Source organism: Scyliorhinus torazame, chromosome 22, assembly GCF_047496885.1.
Source record: "Scyliorhinus torazame isolate Kashiwa2021f chromosome 22, sScyTor2.1, whole genome shotgun sequence".
NCBI classification, from domain to species: Eukaryota; Metazoa; Chordata; class Chondrichthyes; order Carcharhiniformes; family Scyliorhinidae; genus Scyliorhinus; species Scyliorhinus torazame.
The window spans coordinates 91,117,586-91,140,856 of record NC_092728.1 but is presented as its reverse complement, the minus strand read 5'-3'; the positions used below and the strand labels follow the sequence as shown (position 1 = coordinate 91,140,856).

The window sequence follows — 23,271 nt, the reverse complement described above, 5'->3', positions numbered from 1 at the left end:
TAAAAAAATTGTATAATACAGTATTTATAACATAACAAAACGTCCCAAAGCATTTCACAGGAACATTATCAAACAAAATTTACAACTGATTTAGAGGACCAATGAGGACAGGTGAACAAATGTTTGGTCAATGGGATGGGTTTTAAGGGACATTTTAAAGGAGGGGAGTGCCCCAATACTTGTGGGGGACTAGTGGACAGGCTTCTAGGGTACATTCTAGTTGCCGTTGCACGTCAGGCGGAAGTAGGAAAGCCCAGGCAATACAGCAGTTGGAGGACTGCTGGATGCCAGGACTCAGTTGGGTCCCAATCAGATGTTGAACCTCTGGACCAGGTTTACCCAGAGCTGATGCAGACGCTAGGGTGCAGCCGTGAAATTTAGAGGGGGATGTCAGTGACACTCGCAACAGGTCCTTAGCCAATTGGACGAATCCCAGAGGCTACAGACACAGGAGATGGCGCCGGCAATGCGTGTCACCGAGGCCAAAACCGCTAGGGTGGCGACTGCAGTAGAGAGCCTGGTACACCTGTCGGCAGCATAAAGTGGCTCAGTCTGAAGGCTATGACAGCATGTCCCAGTCGCTGGGGGAAGTGTCCCAGTCCCGGTTGGACCTTGATGAGGCACTGCGGAGCATATCCCAGTGCTGAGTGGACATTGTTGAGACCCTCCAGCGCACTTCTTGGTCACTGGGGGAGGTGTACCAGACTCAAGTGGTCAGAGCTGAGGCGCTGCGGAACATGACCCTGTCGCAGGTGGGCATTGACGGGGTGCTCCAGAGCATGTCCCAGTCACTGAGGAGTATCACAGAGGGCATTGACACCGTGCTGCAGACATTGGGCAGCCGCCAAGGCTGGCAGAGCCAGATGACGCGGAGAAGCCGGGGCTCCAGCTGCCCCTCCGGCCCAAGGGGAACCTCTGGGCACTGACCAGGAGGAGGGGGCGCTGCTGCCATTCCCGAGCCACCCTATGGAGTTACGATGGCAGCCACCAGCTCGCGTAAGACCCACCCCTCTGACAGTGGCACGTCTCAGAGTCAACACCCGGAACAGGGTGGCCCGGAGCCCTCTGGCCCCAACGCCCACAGAGGAGACCAGCCAAGGGCATCGAAGGCCACAGGATCCGGTAGACAGCAGTTGGGGACACATGTACACCATTAAAAATCGTTGCACTCGAGAAATATTGCGCTTCTGGTACTTTCCTCCGCAATGCAAACCGAGCACCATTCCTTGCCCGGGCATGGAGATCCTGATTGCCTCTTACCACCGCTCCCCCCAGGGCACACCACGTGCAAGCGATGGGTGTGAGTGAGCACTCAGTGGACAGGCAGGGGTCAGAAAATAGCATAGATTGAAGAGCACCAGTTCTCAGCGGGTTATCATCACTCCCCTGCCCTCGCGAGTGATCCGATGACACGGTCCTTTCGCCCTGGAGTGATGTTACACAGACCCTGGGAGGATGGAACAGGGTTGGGGGGGGGGGGGGGGTGCGGGGGGGAGTAAGTGGGGAGAGGAAGGTCCTTAGCATCCTGGCAATGGCGTAAATTCCTGCTGCCCAGGCATTCTGTTGGGCCTGGTCCATGTCAAAGTTTATATAGTTTGCTGCCCGGGCGAACAGGACATCCGTGACCTCACGGATGCAGTTAAGGGATGTAGTTTGTGAGATGCCACACAAGTCCCCGCTCGAGCCCTCAGGAGTAGAAGTTCAGGGCTGTGACCTTGATGGCCATCGGGAGTGGGTATCCTCCTCCACATGGTGACAAGTCCCCAAGGACAGGGTACAGATGCCTCACCGTCCCCTTGATCAGGCGGAGCCTCCTGCGGCTCATGCTGTCCATCATCTATTCGAAAGACCAGCGACGCCAGTACAACTTGGGCCATCGCCAGCCTCCCACTCTCGGTCCTTCCCTTGCTTGATGGGTGGCCAGGTCCTCAGGATGCAGGGTGGGGCCTCAGCCTCGAGCTTCTGTCAACACTGCTGCCACCGCCGCCTTCTCTGGTGTCTGGCCTGCGAGCAGCACCGCGAAGGCATCTTCCACGGGGTCCAAGATATCTTCTGTTCCATGTAATATCTGTAAGGATTTGGAGAGGGTGTGAGACTGGCCACCATCGGTGCCTTCCACCCCGGGACCTCCATTGCTCTCCTCACACCCCCTGCCATCTGACATGACCTGCCCACGTACCCCCTGCTGCAGCGGGGGTCCCTGCTCACCGGACACCCACCCTCTGGTCGCGGAAATGTCCCCGGTGCTGGGGCCCAGTCCCAGATGGGTGTTCAGATGTTGGCTGCTGCATCCATGGTGTTGCTTCCTGCAGTGTTCAGGCACAGTGTCCAGGTATCACAGCATGATTGGGATGCTAGGCAATAACTCCCACATGCTATATGGCACGCCTACCCATGGGAATCCACTTGGGAGCTATGAAGTATACACTTAACTACGAATGCCAATTCCCAATTCACCTTCAGCCGCATGACCAGAGGATCCTACAGTCATTGGGAGTCATGAGTGGTCGGTGTGGGTTAGCCCCAGGAGATGGCATGATCCAGGGGATAGCATGACGGACCCTGATTCTGGGACACCCATCTCCCCCTCCAAGGCCATGGGCGGGCACACTCCCTCCCGGTTCCGCTCCCCCCTCACCCCACCACCACCACCACAGATGGCAGGTCACCCCGACTGAGACCAGCACCCAGAGGCTCCCCCCCCCCCTCTCCGACCGCGACCAGCACCCAGGCCCCCCCCCCCCCCCGACCGAGACCAGCACCCAGGGGCTTCCCCACCCCCGAGCACCAGGGCAACAACCTCAGTGCCCCCCAACGCATTGCCTGGGAGCAAGATGGCTACTAACCTCCTAGGATCACCTCAGCAGTCTTCTATGAGATTCATGTCTTTAAAAATGTGTACTAATCAGCGGCTGGGTGACCACTTACTGGGGAGGCAGTTAAATCACAGGAAGCCGTTAGATAGGTGGTCGATCACATTAATTTTATGGAGATTGCTCTTAAGTGGTAATTATGCGTTTCTCTCCACATTACAGCAGTTTCTGATTTTGCCATCAGGAGGGGGCTGGTTAAATTACAAAGCAATTGGCACCCGGCACAGTTCTTTTTTTTTACCTCTCCCGTGACCTAACGGCCTCGTCGCGCTCACGCTTACGCACAATGCGGCCATTAAAATGCGCCACCTGTATTTTAAATAGTTGTGAAAAGAAAGTATCCTCAGTATAATTGTTACTTTATACCGATACTTAAGTCGCGGACAAAATTAACAGCTATTTAAAAATAATGCTATATCTGTAATGACCCTTTACAGCAGAAGTTTGGTTTTGTGGCCATTGACTTTTACTACACATTCCATATGGATATGTGTGACACCTTAATTGCTTTCTCAATTTTTGTAAAGTGAAAGGAAGAGAATTGTATGCTGTTTAATAATTTGCAAAAAGTATTTCTCAATCCCTAGTCTTAGCACAACCAGATTGATATATTATTAACCAAAAATAAATAGTGACACAATTCGCCAATGAACTCAGATAAATAGTACCAAGTAACTATAACCTTTGATTTGACATAATGTTTTCATTCACTTTGTCATGGTTTAGAGAGCATCTGAGTATGAAACTTCTTTTCATTATTAGTTTTGTGGCTCTGTTTCAAAGCAGTAAAGGGCATGAACGCACGTAAGCACTTTATTTTAAAGACCTTTCAGAAATTATTCTTATGTTGTGAATAATGTGCTTCTCCAAAATGGAGAATTTTAGATTAAACGTATATTTTGCTGCATTGCCTTCGCCATACAATTTTATAGGACTCTGAAGTTTAATAGCAAGTTCATTGCTGCCTCAATAGTATTGAATCAGTTTTTGGTCATAGATTTATTTGTTGTATAGATATTAACTTTTAACCTAAATTTCTAGAGTTCCTTTAGCAGTAAGGATGCTCTTTTCAAATCCAACCACTGCATACCATTTTATTTTTATTTGAAAACTACAAAACTACTTTTGCAATTGTATAAGTCTTGAAACAGAACAAAACAATAAGATTAGATGTTTTCTGAAATGTAAAAATCTTTTTCTTCAAATCTTTTTGAATAATGGAATAATGAATTAATTAAACATCTGGATGGACTGAATTATCTCTGTAGGTGTTCAGAAAGAGCTTTAAGCTTTATTAATCTAAGAACACCACAGTAGGATTCAGTATGCAAACATTCTTCAACAGATATACAATTATATTTTTAAATGTGAATCTGGAGCATATTTCAGCTGCTATGTAATTTTCAGAGACGTCCAATAAAATCCCAACCATAAAAAAAATTAACATGGACATATTTTCTAAGCAAATGTGTCGGGATAATGTGATACCATGTCCACTTATTGTACATTAAACTGTATGAGTGTATTTGACATGCATCATAGTTTCATCCATTTTATGGCATATTGTTTTGACTGATTAACTATATTTGATAAACTCAATTTAACTATCTTTTCACAGGTACCTTGTTACAGCACCTAAGATCTTTAGAGTGGGAGCAGCTGAGACTGTGGTGATTCAAACATATGGATATACAAATTCATTACGTATTTCAATTAATCTAAGAAGCTATCCAGATAGGGCAAAGATCTTTGCAGAAGGGCATGTTACAATAAATGAAGAAAATGGATATCAAGAATCTTTGAGTTTCACTGTAAGTCTGTTTTTTGAATTTGAATATTTGAAGAAAGCTATGACAAATTATTTTGCGATATTTCCTTTGAACCCTTGAAAGAAAGATGTGCTTGCACTTACATAGTGCTTCTCATGGCAATTGGACATCTCAAAGCATTTTACAGCCAATGAAACTTTGATTATTGTTAGGATCCTGGATGACAACCCAACAATTTACAATTGGTAAAACTATGAAGAAAGGATACTTCACCACAGGAATGATAACACTGACCAATAGGTACTGTTTGTGTTAAAACAAACTTTAATTTAAATACAAAATCAATCACATTAGCAACAAAGTAATAGCTCTACAGTTAACCATTAAAACACTCCTTAAGGCATTCTTCAGCCTTCTCCCACTAAGCTGTCCCATGACCTGTTTATCCAGGACTAAGCACCATGCCTCATAAATTATCTGCACCAAAGGGATCCTCCAAAATCAAAATAATGTTCCTTTGGCCATCTATCTGTAAATAAGTAAATGGTTAAAATCAAGGATTACTTCACTTTTCTGAAACCTTAATTACAGTTTTAGCAGGCATGCTGTCTGTATGTATCTTAAACCAAGGTTTTTAATAAATATAATATATAACAATTTTCTACACTGTTGTAATATAGGAATAACATCCAATGCGTGCACAGAAAATTCTCACAAACATCGATGGGATAATGACTAGGTAAACTGTTTTCTCTTGTGGTGTTTATTGAGTGACAAATATTGGCCAGGACACCAATTATTTTCTACCCCTGTTTTTCTGTAAAATAATGTTGTGGGATCTTTTATATCCACCTGGGAAGATGGAAGGGACCTTGGTGTATCACCTCATCAGAAGGCATGACCACCTCGGACACTAATTGCTGAACAAACCAAATTGAAGAGGGAAACTTGGCTTACAGACCATAACCTTTTTTTTGTATTCTGGAATCAAGAAGAAATCTCCCGATCTTAGCAGCATGCAATTCCAATACCATTTTTGAGGTTTTAAAAATTAAAAGATTTATTAACAAGAAAAAAAGAACACATAAGCACACAAGATTATAGTTACACATTTAAAATAGTCTGACAAAACATCCTTCAAAAGCAACCCTACTTGGTCAGACCCTCAAGTAATCATTTTCCAGGCAACATTCCTTTCTAGAAGTTTAACTATAAAAGTCCAGTAATATATCCAATGCAAAATTGCTGTCGCTGTAGTAAAGGTATACCACACAACATCTCACTCTCTTCCACGCTGTTGCGGAAATCCAAGAATACCCAGAGATTCTTTCTGAAACGTAAGGCTTTCCTGGTTTTTTGGTTGGCTGCTTGGACTTCACATCTTCTTCCAGCACAATGCTGTTTCCAGAATGTCTTCCCCACACAGCCAATATGACATATTTCCTCAAGCATCCTTTTTCCCTTTAATCTTCAATTCCATTGTTCTCAGCACCCCTTTGAAGTTAACATTCCAAAATATTTTTTTTTTAATCATATTTTTCCTAATGCCTCCTCTTTCGGGTCAAATTAAATTTAATAACCTTCCCTTGTTTACTCATAAAACTTTTGCAAGCTGTGTAAGCCTTACTCCCCTTTGAAACTGAATACCTGGAAAAAACCAAGTCCATGTCTATCTCCTAATGCAAATGTCTAAACTCTACATATTCACTTATAAATCCATTTGACCCTATCTTAATTAAACATACATGCATTTAACACATCTATGCAATTCCATCTCTCAATTCTCCAAGACAAGCTGTCTCATTTAACCTTTCCTCTGCTTAATCAAATCATTTCCACACACATAGACCTCTTTGCAGAATAACATCCATCCGTTAAAAATCCATCCTCACAAAAGATGGACTCCAAGCTCTCCACAAAGCCTTGCTTCAAGTTAATGCTAGACCCCTCCATGCTGCTTACTATTGAGTACAGATTTTCTGGTAGGCTTTTCAATATGTCCACCAGCCTTCTGTAGCCTGGTCTCACCTGACTCCTGTATGCAGAACTAGTGTGCAACTTCACCATCCAGCGAACTTAGACCTGTGCTTCCTTTCCTCCCTCTCTGATTCTGTACAATTGTGGTTGGTGTCTCACCATGTCAGATCCCTCCTCTATCATAGTCTCTAAAATACATGAAGCACCAGACTCTGAGTGTGTGGTTGCAATTTTTAAGATTGAGTGACAATGTGTTGCACTATCTTCTCCCTCTTTATTTATGTTATTTATGTACCTGAAATTAAAAAAGGCTAACAGTTGTATTGCGGTGAGGGGAAAGGAGAAAGTAAAAACGTGTGCTTATGTAATCTGCTGCTTGTGAATAAGTTTGGAACCAGGTTTCTTTATGATTTTTGTGAAATACTGAAGAATCCAATTATTAAATTTTGAAGTGCGTCATATCTTAAAAATGTTCATGACACTATATTTTGTATGGTCAAAATTTAAAGATTTGGATAATGGATGAAATAATAATAAGAAGAACTGATTGTATGTGTGCAAACATAAATCCACTTTTTTTTTTAAAAAACAGATCTTGCCAAAAGATTTACCTAGAAAAAAAAACGAAAAACAATATGTGTACTTAAAAGTACTCTCTTCAGATTTTGTTCAAGAGGAAGCAGTGCCAGTATCTTACCAGAATGGATTGCTCTTTGTCCAGACAGACAAACCTGTTTATACTCCTGATCAGTCAGGTACCAGACTTAATCTCCATTTTCCAACTGCAAAATTCTCCCCCCAGCCAGACAAATGTTATGTTCTCCAATGGAATTCATGCTTTGATTTGTCATGTTCAAATTCTGCAGTAGACTCCAGCCCACACTACCCGTGATAGTTTTTCATCTGCGTCCCCTGGAGTGGATCTTGTGCTTTTCACAGAGCCGGACTGGTTTGTATTCTGTTGATTTCAAATGGGTCCAAGTGGGCTCCATTGGATGGGTAGAAATGCGAGGGGAGCAGATTAAGTGTTTTACACCTCTAAAAGAAAGAGTGGTGAGCAGGCACCAGGTTTTCCAGCTTCATGAAGCAGGAGGGTGCTGAAGATCTGACCCTAGTGGTACAGGCACCTGACAGCCCCATGTAAGTGGGGTCATTTTGGAAGGGCACTACTGGGTGCAATGCTAGTGTAACTGCCCATCTATTGATTTTTGTAATCATGATTCTAGTTCACTTCATTTCAGGGAGCTCTGGATGAGCAGCAAAAAAGGAGAGTGAATAATCCTGGCAGTGGAACCAGAGACAATTTCATTGTGAAGAATAATTGTTAAACTTGAAAACCCTAAGCTTTCTTTTGTTTTCTTTCCAATATTGTTTTGCTCTTTTTCATCCGTAGTGAAATTCCGAATTTATTCTCTGAATGAAGAACTCAAACCAGCCAGAAGACCAGTTGCTATTACTTTTAAGGTGAGAAAAAATAACTATAGCATTGAGGTCCAGTTAAAAAGTTCTGGCTGTAAAGCCTGCATTTTATACCAAAATGTAACATAACTGTAGCAGAAATCTGACATAAATATAAGTATAAAGCTGCTAACTTGCAGAATAGGTGGCTTACTGATGGGCATCCCAGGATATATTGAGAATCTGCGCCCTTAATAAACACACTATTTTAAAGTAGCCTTTTGTAAAGAATTTTATATCTAAATATTGAAGAAGGAAATCAAATTAAAACAATTTTGTTTGTTCTGTAAATAAGGATCCAGAGGAAGTAAAAGTGGACTATGCTGAATATGAAGATGTCACTGGAATAATTCCAGTGCCTGACTTCAAGATTCCATCTAACCCCAAGTAAATTGTTATTGTTACTGCTGTTAATCAATTATCAAGTTTATTTTTCTGGGAACTCATATTCCTATTAATGAATTGTGCTTTGTCAATTTTAATTTAAGATTTTTTAACAGAAAACAGCTCGTTCTAAATAAATGTCTGCAGTCCTTTCATGTGAATCTGAAACAAAATTTGCAAAATTAAAGGAATGTATGGTTTACAAGGCCAGGTAACATTTTAAATGTCATGTTGGTGGTTGAGCATAAAATGTAGTAAAGGTGGCACAGTGACACAGTGGTTAGCACTGCTGCCTCACAATGTCAGGGACCTGGGTTCAATTCTGGTCTTGGGTAACTGTGTGGAGTTTGCACGTTCTCCAACGTGTCTGCGTGGGTTTCATCTGAGTGGTCCAGTTTCCTCCCTCAGTCCAAAGATGTGCAGGTTAGGTGGATTGACCATGATCAATGCGCAGGATTACACGGATATGGTGGGGGACTGGGCCTGGGTAGAGTGCTCTTTTGGAAGGTTGGTGCAGACTCGATGGGCAAATGACCTACTTCTGCACCGTAGGCATTCTATGATGCCATTCTATAACTGAAGTAAAATGCATTAATGGTGCAAAGTTGAATGAATATATGCTGTAAAAAGCAAGCAGTACAGTTATTCATAGCACTTGATGAACACTACAAACAAAAAATAATATGTTCAATTTTGCCACGGAGGGAGACAATGGCATGGAGGTAATGTCATTGAATGAGTAATCCAGAGCCCCAGGCTAAAGCTCTGAGGACATGAGTTTGAATCACACCATGTCAACTAGTGGAATTTAAATTCAATTAGGGTGGCATGGTAACACAGTGGTTAGCACTGTGGTTTCACAGCACCAGGATCCCAGGTTCGATTCCCGGCTTGGGTCACTGTCTGTGCGGAGTCTGCACGTTTTCCCTGTGTCTGGGTGGTTTCCTCCGAGTGCTCCGGTTTCCTCCCACAACTCCCGAAAGATGTGCTGTTAGGTAATTTGAACATTCTGAATTCTCCCTCAGTGTACCCGAACAGGCGCCGGAGTGTGGCAATTAGGGGATTTTCACAGTAATTTCATTGCAGTGTTAGTGTAAGCCTACTTGTGACAATAATAAAGATTATAGGATTAGATTATAAAATCATGTGGAATATAAAGCTAATTTCAGTGAAGGTGACCATGGCAATTATAATCAATTGGTGTAAAAACCCATCTGGTTAAATAATGTAATTTTAGGGAAGGAAATCTGATATCATTACCTTAACTGACTGAGTAAGGGCCCTGGATATTCACGGGTATTTGACATTTTGGAAGTAGAGGAAGCTAGGAAAAGGTGGTGAGGTAGCTCTGTTAATTCAGGATGACATTAGTACAAGAGTGAGAGATGACTTTAGTTCAAAAGGTCAAGGTGGAGAATTGGTTTGGGTAGAGATACGAAATATGTTAAGAACCCTGCTGATGTTAACCGGAAGGGTATCCAAAATCCCAGAAAGGAAACTTGAAACTCTGGTTCTGAATTATTTATTATGCAATTTGGTATAATGTGAGGGAAGAGATGAAAACCAGCGAGGAAAGGCCCAGTCTTGTAATGATTCAAATAAAAAAAAGCTATTAAACTGTAAACACACAAAAAAGGCAACAATACAGAACAAAAATTACAATTAACTACAATAACCCCGTTCCAAATCTATCTACTTTCCTAAATGTTGAGAATATACCTTCCCCAAAACAACATCCCATTGGTTTTAACACTACGAGACAAATCCAGCAAAAATTACCACACACAACCAGCATCTTACTTTTGGGGACTTTTTTCTTCTAGTTCAGAATAGAACCTCGGATTTAAAAAGCATTGTTTGTACCTATCCTCTGCATTTGTCCTTGGTCACCTGAAAGACATCATCAGCCACCTTTTCAACAGGTAACCCTTGTCTCCAATCAACCACCTATCTAGACGAGCTGGAGCTGCGAAGAGCCTGAGCACCTGCGATTGTTGAAGAACATATGCAACATTGGCTGTGCTCAGGTACTGTGTGCACACTTGCAGAATCTGGATCCTGTGGTCACACACAATCTGAACGTTCATCGAGTAAAAGCCCTTCCTGTTGACAAAGGCTGGCCAGCTGGCACCTTGATGATAACATGAGCCATAATCAGTGGCTCCTTGGATGCAGGGAAACTCTGCAATGTCAGCAAAACCTCTCGCCATCTCAGCCTGGTTGGCCTGGTCTGTCCTGAAATGGACGAATCTGCGCACACGCCCGAACAGTGCATCAGTGACTAACATTACACAGCTGTGTGCAGCGGACTGTGAGACTGGAAGGGCCTGGAAGCATTGAAATATAGTGCCAATTGACCTTCAGAGCCACAGGTATTGGGTTCCCCCCACCCCCACCACACAATTGGAGGCTATCTCCGGTCCATCATGTGGACGGTGCTCATCACTGCGTCCCTGCAGAGCTCCTGCAGCATTGTACCATGGTCATGCTGAGGTAATTTGACCGCTGCCTGTACACCCTGGCAGGTGGGTAGTGGCATGATCTCTGGGGGCAGTCTCCTTGCCATCTCTGATGAATCTGATCACCCTGTGCTTGGACCCATGTCCTTGTCAGTGATGTCCTCATCTCATTAAATGTTTGGGGTTTTGAGGTATAAAATCCTTTTGTTAACCATCTTAAATTCTGAATTCGTACTTTATAGCAATGGAATTCTCAGTTGTGCCTGGCCTAACAAGGTATATGAACGGTCAATATTTATAAATCAAATAGAATTTATTAAGCAAAATGTCATGAATGCTTAACAGAAGCAGTAAAGACAGCATTGCATTTTCTTATCCTTGAAGGTGATAGGATCTGCCAGGACAGGCAGTGTCTTTTCTTTTCCCCTGAAGTGACAAAAGTTGAACTGTGTCTCAGAAGAATTATACCGCAGAAGCAATGATCAACTGTGCCAACAAAGAGTCTGATTTTCCAACACAGCTCTAAATCTGACCGTCTCATTCCTTATCAGGAAGTAGTCTGAATTACCTGTTCTCATTGATTAAGTTTGAGGGTCATCTGGTGTCGCTTCACCTCTGTAATTACAATCATGTTGACTAATACTCATGTGTATCTCTTATTTCATTTCGACACCAGGAGCTATATTCCATTGTGAATAAAATGCTTCCTCGTAAATACAGCACCATTGTACAATCCATGTTACATCCTCTTTTCAATAACACAAACTATCATAAATAATTTATATGATATATCTTAAGCTATTCTCACAGATACCAAGGGAATTTAGAACATATTTTTGTAATAATTCTTAGTATATTAAATAGCACAGCGCATTAAATAGAAAATATAACCAAGACAGGTTTTCTGAGCAATCCACCCTGACATCAGTGAACACAATGGTCGGGATATTCTGGTCCTGCCTGTGGCAGGTTTTCCTGCAGCAGTTGCAGCGAGCCATTGGCCATCGCCAGGACCTCCAATCCCGACAAAGTTTTTGCATGGTACCCCCACCCCGCCTTCGGGAAACATGCTACAGGAGGTTTCAGGGATTGAGTTTAAGACTAGGGAGGTTATGCTGCAATTGTATAAGGTGTTAGTGAGGCCACACCTGGAGTATTGTGTTCAGTTTTGGTCTCCTTACCTGAGAAAGGACGTACTGGCGCTGGAGGGTGTGCAGAGGAGATTCACTAGGTTAATCCCAGAGTTGAGGGGTTGGATTACGAGGAGAGGTTGAGTAGACTGGGACTGTACTCATTGGAATTTAGAAGGATGCGGAGGAATTTGATAGAAACATATAAAATTATGAAGGGAATAGATAGGATAGATGTGGGCAGGTTGTTTCCACTGGCAGGTGAAAGCAGAACTAGGGTTTTGACGAATAAAGGGATTAAGGGTCATGTTCGGGCCAGAAAGTGGAGCTGAGTTCACAAAAGATCAGCCATAATCTCATTGAATGGTGGAGCAGGCTCGAGGGGCCAGATAGCCTACTCCTGCTCCTAGTTCTTATGTTCTTATGTTTTCTTTGGCAACACCAGAAGATCCCGCTGGTGTAAGGAACTGAAAAATTCCACTGTGGGAGCTAATCAATCTCATTAAAACTCTGCCTCTTTCACAAGGGACTCTGAACTTTTCACTTAAGATCATAAGAGCATAAGACAGAAGAGCTGAATTAGGCCACTCGGTCCATCAATTCTGCTCCGCCATTCAATCATGGCTGATATTTTTCTCATTCCCATTCTCCTGCCTTCTCCCCATAACCCCTGATTAATCAAGAACCTTTCTTTTTTTTCCCAGTTTAAAAATATATTTTTAGTCTCCTCCTTTTTCACATTTTTATCCAAATTTACACCCACCAACAAACAATCAACGGTAATAAATACAATGTCATCTCCTGGCCAACAATTCCTCCCTCCCACCAACCCCCAAACAACCCTCAACATTTTAAATACAAACATCAAAGAAAAGGTTTCAGGAATCCACTATTCACTCATACAAAGTCACCAACAACATACACAGTCCAAGAACCTTTCTACCTGTGTCTTAAAGACATTCAGTGATTTGGTCTCCACAGCCTTCTGCGGCAAAGAGTTCCACAGATTCGCCATCTTCTGGCTGAAGAAATTTCTCCTTATCTGAGTTTTAAAGGATCATCTCTTCAGTCTGAGGCTGTGCCCTCGGGTTCTAGTTTTTCCTACTAATGGAAACATCCTCTCCATGTCACTCTATCTAGGCCTCTCAGTATCCTATAAGTTTCAATAAGATATCCCCTCATCCTTCTAAGCACCAACGAGTGTAGACTCAGAGTCCTCAACCACTCCTCATATGACAAGTCCTTCATTCCAGGAATCATTCTTGTGAACCTCCTCTGGACCCTTTCCAAGGCCAGCACATCTTTCCTTAGACATGGGGCCCAGAACTGTTCACAATACTCCAAATGGGGTCTGGCCAGAGCCTTATACAGCCTCAGAAGTACATCCCTGGTTTTGTATTCTAGCCCTCTCGACATGAATGCTAACATTGCATTTGTCTTCCTAACTGTCAAATCAACCTGCACGTTAACCTTACGAGAATCTTAAACTAGGATTCCTTCCTGCTTCTGATTTCCTACTTTTTCCCATTTAGAAAATAGTCTATGCATCCAATCTTCCGACAAAGTGGCATAGCCTCACACTTTTTCACATTGTATTCCACCTGCCACTTCTTTACCCAAAGATCCTGCCTCAGAATTCCCTCAAAAGCCCACAACTTGCACTGCTTCAACAACTGCAGACCTATCTTTTCTCCTGACAGTCTATTTATCTGGATTTCCGAGTCTGCAATCCAGCCTCTACTTACTTACTGTCACTATTTCAGCTCTTTAATAACTGCCTAGTTTCACTGGGTTGACAGTCCTTGGATCTCACCAAACTCCAATCCCTCCAACTATACCATGCCATAAATTACTCCCAGGGCTTCTTCTGAGACCTAGCCCTTTCCAGTACAGATCCAGTGACATTCTGCCAACTTCTGAGCTCTGCAGAACTTCTCCACAGCCCAGACTGCATGGAGCTATCAAATGGCTCCAGGGACATCTCCTGAGCCCAAACTACACAGAGCTAGCTAATGTAATAAATCCACAGAGGCAGAAGTCCCTTCACCAGAATTCCTTTTATTAACAAAACCAACATCAGTACAACCATGTGCATTCAGCTTGCTGACTACACTGGGAGTGCAGAGGATCTGACACCCCCTGTTGTATACAAAAAAGAGGTTCCCTAATTGGGCCACTAATCAGGGAACTGGGATTCCAATTGGCCGACCTCAAACAGCTAACAGTAACACTTTTGCTGCCCAGAGTCTGCTAACAACAGCATATTTTGGATATGGTCTTTTCCCCTGCTGCAGGACACTCTTACGCCAGCAAACACTCACATTGAAACCTTAGAATCGTCTTATTCTTCACCCATCGCCATAATTTTGCAGCTTTCCAGTGCTCACTGAATGTTTTAAAACTAATTGAATCTCCAACTCCCAAAGTAAAACAACTCTCTGGCCTGCATTTCTTTGTAAGCTGCTTTTTATGATTTTTCCTGTGTAGTTGTAAACCCCATATGTCAACATGGCCCATCCTTTCAAGTGTAATAGTCTTCTCGCTGCTTTATTTGCATTTATTCCATTTTCTATAGTTACGACTTTCATCTTCCTCTCACCGAAAATTACCTCTAAAATGTTAATATGTACTGTGAACAAGGCATTATCAACATTATGTTGGAATTACCTCGCATTTCTGTACTTAATTTGCTCTTTGCAAAAGTATTTATTTGCTAAAGTTTCTACTTTTGTTCTTGTTTCCGTGCATTTGTAAAGCTCGTTGGGAATTACTTTTATTTAGATTTCAGAAATGTAAATGAGACACAAACCATTTCAAATCTAATTGTCTGGTTCATTGTTTGGTGAAGAAAATAACTTTTCGGAAAATTATCTTTGCAAGTCTAGCTTCATTAATATACAGGGGTCTAGATTCTCCGATTTGGAGACTATGTCCCAAGCCGGCGTGGGAACAGCGGGAAAACTGGCACAAAACGGCCACCGATTCCCCATTTTGCTAGGGGCTAGCAGGAAGGCAGTGTAGTGCACCCGGCTCTAGCAGCCGATATGGACTGGAGAATTGCCGGGTCCCTGGTCGCGTATGTGTCGGGGGTGGCCTGCAGGGCCGCGCAAAGCTTCATGGCGAACGCATCTCGCGGACCCAGCCCGCAAAATAGTCCCCCCCTTTGGCTGGCACGTGTGCCCCGGACCACCCCACCACGGTGCCCCCAGCCCAAAATAATGTCCCCCCTACCTGCGGATCGGCTCTCCGCCGACTGTGGCGGCGCTGGACTGAGTCCACAGCCGCTACGCTGAGTTCCCGATGCGGCCCATGCAGTCGGGAAATCAGCAGGTCGGGGGCGGAGCATGGGGGACGGGCCTCAGGCAATGGCGCGACATACTCCTAGAGCACGCTGCTTTGGAGGGGGCGGAGCATCGCAAAAGCGGGCGCCGCCCCTGATTCTGTCAGGAATTTGGACTCTCCAGCCCATCGCCGAACTCGATTTTGGAGTCGGCCACCGGAGAATCCAGCCCAGGATGTTTGTTTTGAAAAAATGTTAAAGCTAAGTTTTGAGAATCCATTCATTAAAGTTTTTGACTTAATAAGCTTTGGTGCTGAGCACACTTTGTTTTCCCAACCCCCTCCCCCACCTATATTTTATATTTTGGTACAATTATCTGAGGATTTTGGTCAAGGGTGGTATCATGACCGGCACAGGTTTGGAGGGCCAAAGGGCCTGCACTGTATTGTTTGTTCTTTGTTCTAAACTCTCCTAAGTAATTGAACAGGCTGGCAGATAACCTGAGCTGCTTAAAATTTTCATATGACCACCAGAATGTTTATTTGACAGGCAATATCATTTAGGCTTGGATTGAATAAAACATTTAGATCACAGTGACATAATTTTATTTTGAGCAAGAGAAATGTTAGTGCAACTGACCTATCTTCCAAATACACCAAGTTATTTAGGATTTTATGTGTGCATCTCCAAATGGGAATTTATCCAATTATTTATTTAAAACTCTGCCATGATGTTCTGTTCTGTAATGTATGCTGATAATATATTCTGTAATTTTTTTCTATCATACTAAAATAAAAGTTGTCTTTATTCCCTTTGTTATCATTTGATACTGACAACTTAAATTGTCGGCAGAAAAACTATTTTGGCATGTGTAACAAAAGAATGGATTTGCAAATGAGAAATATTTATATAAAGATCAGATGGATTAATAAAACTGTTATTACTGTTTTAATTTACAATGATTTTCTTTTCAGATATGGTTTGTGGAAAATAGAAGCTTTATACAAAAATGACTTCTCAACATCTACTTCAACACAGTTTGAGGTCAAAGAATATGGTAGATCAATACTTAATATTCCGACGCGAGCATGGGCAAATAAGTGTGAATTCTTTTTATTATTTTTGACATGTAAAAAGCTTCAGCTTTAAGTTGCTTTTGCACTAAAGGACTGCTTTAAAATGGAAACAAATTGTAGCAATCCACATGTAAATATCTCTCGTGTTCATGCACAATATCAAAACATGGCTTTGATAATTGCAGTTCAATTCTAGAGGTATGACAGGATCATAGAAAGGTTACTGCACAGCAGAGGGTTTTACTGGAACTCAGAATATTCTCTGCTTCTGACCAGGAATGTTTTACTGCAAAAGGCATTTTCTTTTACTGATCTTTTATTAGTTCACCCTAGTTTGATACAGAGAAGCATGAGGCAGAATTTTTTTTTTTAAAGAAGTAATTTGGATGCTGGAAATCTGAAACAAAAACAAAAAATGATGGAAATACTGCAACTGGCATTATGTGTAGAGAAAAAAACAGAATTAACATTTCAGGTTGTTTACCCATCATCAGGTTTCTGCCAGACAAGTTGAGTATTTCCAGCATTTTTTGTTTTAATTTTATTTAAATTAAATTTTCAGCAATAATTATACATTGAAGGAATGAACTCCACACTTGCAGAAGTTAATTTTTGGTGCCAAATAGGTTGTTTGGCAGTAATTGACACTTATCACACCATGAAAAACTCACCTAGAGTGTAATGGACACGCTCTAATTCTTTTCTCATATGTTTAGTGGAAATCTAGTAGATAAGTACTGCAACTTCACATCCTTCCTGTCTCTCAATGCCAACTCGCATGGCAGGATTCTCAAATAATGAAGTTTCTGGAGTAGCAGGACAACTTGGACAATATCTTGCTGCATTCCACACTTAACTGTATATGTGCAGCCACTGGATATTGATGTCTGATTTACTGTTTAATAATGGTGAGCGCTGAAAACTACAACATGATCTTGACTGCAAAATCCAGGGTTCTGAAAATAACTACTTTATGTTGAGTAGGGCAGTGAGTAAAGAGAAAATTAAAGAAACCAAATAAGCGTTTGTTGTGTTTAGATAATAGTTAAGCTTATTAGTCCAATGCTTTATAGTAACATACAATGTTTTGGTTCCTATTTTAAATCATATTCTACCAAGGGTGGAATGGTAGCACAGTTGCTTCACAGCACCAGGGTCCCCAGGTTTGATTCCCGGCTTGGGTCACTGTCTATGCGGAGTCTGCATGTTATCCCCGTGTCTGCATGGGTTTCCTCCGGGGACTCCGGTTCCCCCCCACAAGTCCCGAAAGACGTGTTGTTAGGTGATTTGGACATTCTGAATTCTCCCTCAATGTACCCGAACAGGTGCCGGAGTGTGGCGACTAGAGACTTTTCACAGTAACTTCATTGCAGTGTTAATATAAGCTTACTTGTGACAATATTAAAGATTATATTATTATATTTAAGAAGCTGAGACAAACTGTATATTTATCACCAGTTTTAACAGAATTAGAAAAGTTCTTAGTTCTAATTATTGTTAATTTACCAAATTGCAAATCATGGGCGAAATTCTCCCCAAACGGCGCAATGTCTGCCGACTGGCGCCCAAAACGGCGCCAATCAGACGGGCATCGCGCCGCCCCAAAGGAGCGGAATGCTCCGCATCTTTGGGGGCCGAGCCCCAACATTGAGGGGCTAGGCCGACACCGGAGGGATTTCCGCCCCGCCAGCTGGCAGAAACGGCCTTTGTTGCCCCGCCAGCTGGCGCGGAAATTACATCTTGGGGCGGCGCATGCGCGGGGGCGTCAGCGGCCGCTGACAGTTTCCTGCGCATGCGCAGTGGAGGGAGTCTCTTCCGCCTCTGCCATGGTGGAGACCGTGGCGGAGGCGGAAGGGAAAGAGTGCCCCCACGGCACAGGCCCGCCCGCGGATCGGTGGGCCCCGATCGCGGGCCAGGCCATCGTGGGGGCACCCCCCGGGGCCAGATCGCCCCGCGCCCCCCCCAGGACCCCCGAGCCCGCCCACGCCGTCTTGTCCCGCCGTTCAAAAGGTGGTTTAATCCACGCCGGCGGGACAGGCAATTTATCGGCGGGACATCGGCCCATCCGGGCCGGAGAATCCAGCGAGGGGGGCCCGCCAACCGGTGCGGCCCGATTCCCGCCCCCGCCGAATATCCGGTACCGGAGACTTCGGCAACCGGCGGGGGCGGGATTCACGGCAGCCCCTGGCGATTCTCCAACCCGGCGGGGGGTCGGAGAATGACGCCCCATGTTCACAACATTGAAATGGACTGCAGTGGTTCAAGAAGGCAGCTTACCACCACCTTCTCAAGGGCAATTAGGGTTGGGCAATAAAAATGGCAACACCCTCACCCTGTGAAAGAAGTGATGCTTAAAGCAGCAATCTAAATATCAGGTCCAATGACCGAAATGGCTGGAAATGTGAACAAACCTGTGGAAAGTAAATTCTTCCCAATTAGACACTTTGTAGCTGATGAGTTATGTCAGCCCATCAGAATATAATTTGATGGAAAACTATTGATACCTTTTCAGTGTTACCAACATTTCGAATCTCTATCGAGCCAGAAAAACACTACATTTCCTTTAAAGAATTTACAAGATTTACCATAACTGTAAAAGCAAGGTAATTATTGACTAATTACTTTATATTGAGTTGTATTTTGAACTTTGGGTATAAACGAATCAATTGTTTAAAATAGTTACAAAACTTCAACGTAAGTAAAAAGCCTAGTGATTGAGACTGGTTTACAGGAAATTCTTTGATTATAATACTATTAACACGTTGTCCTACATCTGTTTCAGATAATATATATATAGTGGCACTTGTTTATTCATTTTGTAAAAATGGTTTTGAATTAGATCTTGTGGCTGCACTATGAGAGTTCAAAGCTATCAACATTGGGACCAATTCATTTAGATTATCAGTTTGTGGGGCGGCACGGTGGCGCAGCGGTTAGCACTACTGCCTCACGCGCCAAGGACCCGGGTTCAACCCTGGCCCCGGGTCACTATCCGTGTGGTGTTTTCACATTCTCCCCGTGCCTGCGTGGGTCTCACCCCACAACCCAAAGATTGCAGGGTAGGTGGATTGGCCATGCTAAATTGCCCCTTAATTGGAAAAAAATAATTTATTGAAAAAAGATTATCAGTTTGTTTTAATGTGGTAACACAAAGGTAATTTTTAAAATCATGTTATAAACATTAAAAATGCCAAGATGTGATAAAAATAAATAAAGGAAGATGGCCCCATTACGATGCTGCACACTTATTTTTTGTAGAGTGATCAATAATGCATAGTGGTGCGTCCCAGTGAAGTAGGAATTCTGATTCCAGGAATGAGGTTGAATACATTACAACCACAATTGCAATACAGTTTTGTCAGGTGGAAAACAAAGGGTGGAATTGTCCCAAAATCTGACAGAGTGTCACTTTCAGACTGAAAGCCGCATGTACCTCTCCTGATGCACAGCTGTGTTTTCAGTCAGATTTCCTGGCACTCAATGTACAGAGAATCTGGGGGTGTAGTTTATGGTGTCACCCTGCTGGGACGGGGCCTGCTAAAGCAGGAAACGGCAGCTTCACAGAGATCAGGGCACCATTTATTTTTTGTAAAATATTTTATTAAGGCATTTGTGATTTTATAACAGTAAACCATATACAAACAACTATAAACATAGTGCAAAGACCCTCTACCTCCCTCACACCTCTTCCTTGAACAGTAATGAATCAGGCTAAGCCTGGAGCATGATGTGGACATGTTGACCCTGCTTAACGCATCCGCCCGGAGACCTGCCTCTATCTCTTCCCCTAACTCATCCTCCCATTTATGCTTTAGCTCCTCTGTCTGCATTTCTTCTGACTCCATGAGTTCTTTATAGATATCTGAGACCTTCCCTCTCCCACCCATACTCTAGAAATTACCCTTTCTTGTATCCCCGTGGCGGTAGGAGCGGGAAAGTTGGAACCTGCCTTCGCAAGAAATCCCAAATCTGCAGATACCTAAACCCATTCCCTCCCGTCAACTCAAACTTTCCTCTAACTCCCTCAAACCGGGGAAGCTCACATCTATAAACAAATCTCCCATCCTCACGATCCCTGCTCTCTGCCATCCCCGAAACCCTCCAACTGGTCTCCCTGGGGCAAACCAATGGTTGCTACAGATTGGAACTCAAACCGATGCTGCCTCCGCTCTCACATGTTTCTTCCACTGCCCCCAGACACTGAGGGCCGCCACTACCACCAGGCTTGTGGAGCACCGGGCCGGCGAGAACGACAGAGGTGCCGTGATCAATGCCCCTAAATTTGTGTACTTACAAGATGCTGCCTCTACTCGCTCCCACACCGACCCTTCCCTCACTACCCACTTCCTAATCATGGCTATATTTGCCGCCCAGTAATAGTTGCTAAAGTTTGGCAGCGCCAGCCCACCCTCCCCCAGCCACGCTCCAGCATCACCTCTTCACTCGCGGGGTTTTACCCGCCCAAACAAAACCGGAGATCACCTTACTTACCCGCTTCAAAAAGGCCTTTGAGATAAAGATGGGGAGGGACTGAAAAACAAACAGGAATCTCGGGAGGACCGTCATTTTCACTGTCTGTACCTTCCCTGCCAGTTATAACGGGAGCATATCCCATCTTCGGAAGTCCTCTTTCATTTGTTCCACTAACTGGGTCAAGTTTAGTTTATGTAACGGCCCCCATCTCGTGCCACCTGGATCCCTAAATAATGGATGCTACCTCCCATAACTCTGAACGGCAGCTCTCCCAGTCTCCTCTCTTGCCCCCTTGCCTGGATTGCAAACATCTCGCTTTTACCCATGTTCAATTTGTACCCCGAAAGACGGCCAAATTCCCCTAAAATCCTCATGATCTCTCCCATCCCCTCTAACGGGTCGGAATCATACAGGAGCAGGTCATCGGTGTATAGCGAGACCCTACGTTCCACCCCACCCTGGATCAGCCCCTTCCAGCCCCTGGAAGCTCTTAACGCCACAGCCAGTGGCTCAGTGGCCAGAGCGAACAGCAACGGAGAGAGGGGGCATCCCTGCCTTGTCCCCCGGTGCAGTCTAAAAAAGCCCAATGTCAGACGGTTCGTTCGAACATTCGCCTCTGGTGCCTGGTACAGCAGCCTGACCCAGTCGATGAAACCCCAACCAAATCCGAACCGCCCAACACCTCCCACAGATAGTTCCATTCCACCCAGTCAAAGGCCTTCTCTGTGTCCATTGCGACCGCTACCTCCACCTCCTTTCCCTCCGAGGGCATCATGATTATATTCAAGAGCCTTCTAACATTTGCCGTTAGCTGCCTACCCTTAACGAATGGTGTCTGGTCTTCCCCTATCACCTCCAGGACACAGTCTTCTATCCTTGAGGACAAGATTTTAGCTAACAGTTTGGCATCAACATTCAAAAGGGAGATCGGCCTGTAAGACCCGCATAGCTCAGGGTCCTGCTCCTGCTTCAGGATCAGTGAGATCGAGGCCTGTGACATTGTCGGGGGAAGAACACCACGCTCCCTTGCCTCGTTAAACATCCTCACCAAAAGTGGGCCCAGCATCTCAGAGTACTTTTTATAAAATTCCACTGGGTAACCATCTGGTCCCGGGGCCTTGCCCGACTGCATGACCTCCAGTCCATCTGCTATTGCTTCAATCCCTATTGGGGTTCCCAGCCCTTCTACTAACCTTTTGTCCACCTTCAGGAACTCCAGCCCTCCCAGAAATTGCCTCATTCCTCCCACTCCAGCTGGGGTTTCTGACTCGCATAGCCTCCTTAACCATTCCGTTGACCCCTGCTGGGTCCAAGATTGTGTTCCCTCCTCTGTCCTTCATTCTCTCTATCTCCCTAGCTGCTTCCCTATTCCTGAGCTGGTGCACCAGCATTCTCCTAGCCTTCTCTCCATACTCACATATCGCCTCCCTCACCTTCCTCAACTGCTCCACCGCCTTCCCCGTAGATAATAAGCCAAATTCCAGCTGTAGCCTCCTTCGTTCCTTCAGTAATCCTACCTCCGGGGCCTCCGCATACCTCCTGTCTACCTGAAGTATTTCCCCGACCAACCTATCCGTCTTTGCCCTCTCTTCCTTCTCCCTATGGGCCTGAATCTAAATCAGCTCCCCTCTGACCACTGCCTTCAGTACATCCCAAACCATTGCTGCTGAGACCTCTCCCGTATTGTTGATCTCCAGGTAGTTCTGGATGGATTCCCTCACCCGCCCGCACACCCCCTTGTCTGCTAATAGTCCTACATCCAATCTCCAGTGCGGGCGCTGACCACCCTCCTTGCTCACCTGTAGGTCCACCTAATGTGGGTCATGGTCCGACACAGCAATCGCCGAATACTCGGTGTCAATCACCCCCGCCAGTAAAGCCCTGTTCAAAATAAAAAAGTCGATCTGGGAGTATACTTTATGTACATGTGAGAAGAAGGAGAACTCCTTTGCTCTTGGCCGTCCAAACATCCATGGGTCTGCCCCACCCATCTGCTCCATGAATCCCTTTAGTTCCTTCGCCATTGCCGGCACTCTGCCTGTCCTTGAAATGGACCGGTCCAGCCTTGGGTCAATGACCGTATTAAAGTCCCCCCCCCCCCATGATCTGCTTGTGTGAATCCAGATCCGGGATCTTCCCTAACATCCGTCTTACAAACTCCACATCATCCCAGTTTGGTGTGTAGACATTCACAAGCACCACCGGCAACCCTTCCAGCTTCCCGCTAACCATGATATATCTACCCCCCACATCCGCAACATCCCCGCCTCAAATGACACTCGCTTATTAATCAGGATTACGACCCCTCTAGTCTTAGAATCCAGCCCCGAGTGAAATACCTGCCCAACCCATCCCTTCCTCAGTCTGGTCTGATCAATTACCCTCAGGTGTG

The 23,271-nt window shown here is 44.4% G+C and overlaps 1 protein-coding gene across 3 annotated transcripts in view; it reads left to right on the top strand.

Annotated features, from left to right (window-relative positions):
* The window catches only part of c5 (complement component 5), a 223,942-nt gene that overhangs the window by 3,664 nt on the left and 197,007 nt on the right, over positions 1-23,271 (top strand). For 2 of the 3 annotated variants that reach the window (XM_072488563.1, XM_072488561.1), the window contains exons 2-7: positions 4,492-4,684; positions 7,212-7,374; positions 8,013-8,083; positions 8,373-8,464; positions 16,305-16,387; positions 18,919-19,009. In XM_072488563.1, coding sequence (XP_072344664.1) covers positions 4,492-4,684; positions 7,212-7,374; positions 8,013-8,083; positions 8,373-8,464; positions 16,305-16,387; positions 18,919-19,009 — 693 coding nt within the window. Of the gene's footprint in view, positions 1-3,578; positions 3,678-4,491; positions 4,685-7,211; positions 7,375-8,012; positions 8,084-8,372; positions 8,465-16,304; positions 16,388-18,918; positions 19,010-23,271 lie in introns of those variants that run through there. The other variant, XM_072488562.1, reaches the window with a different exon arrangement.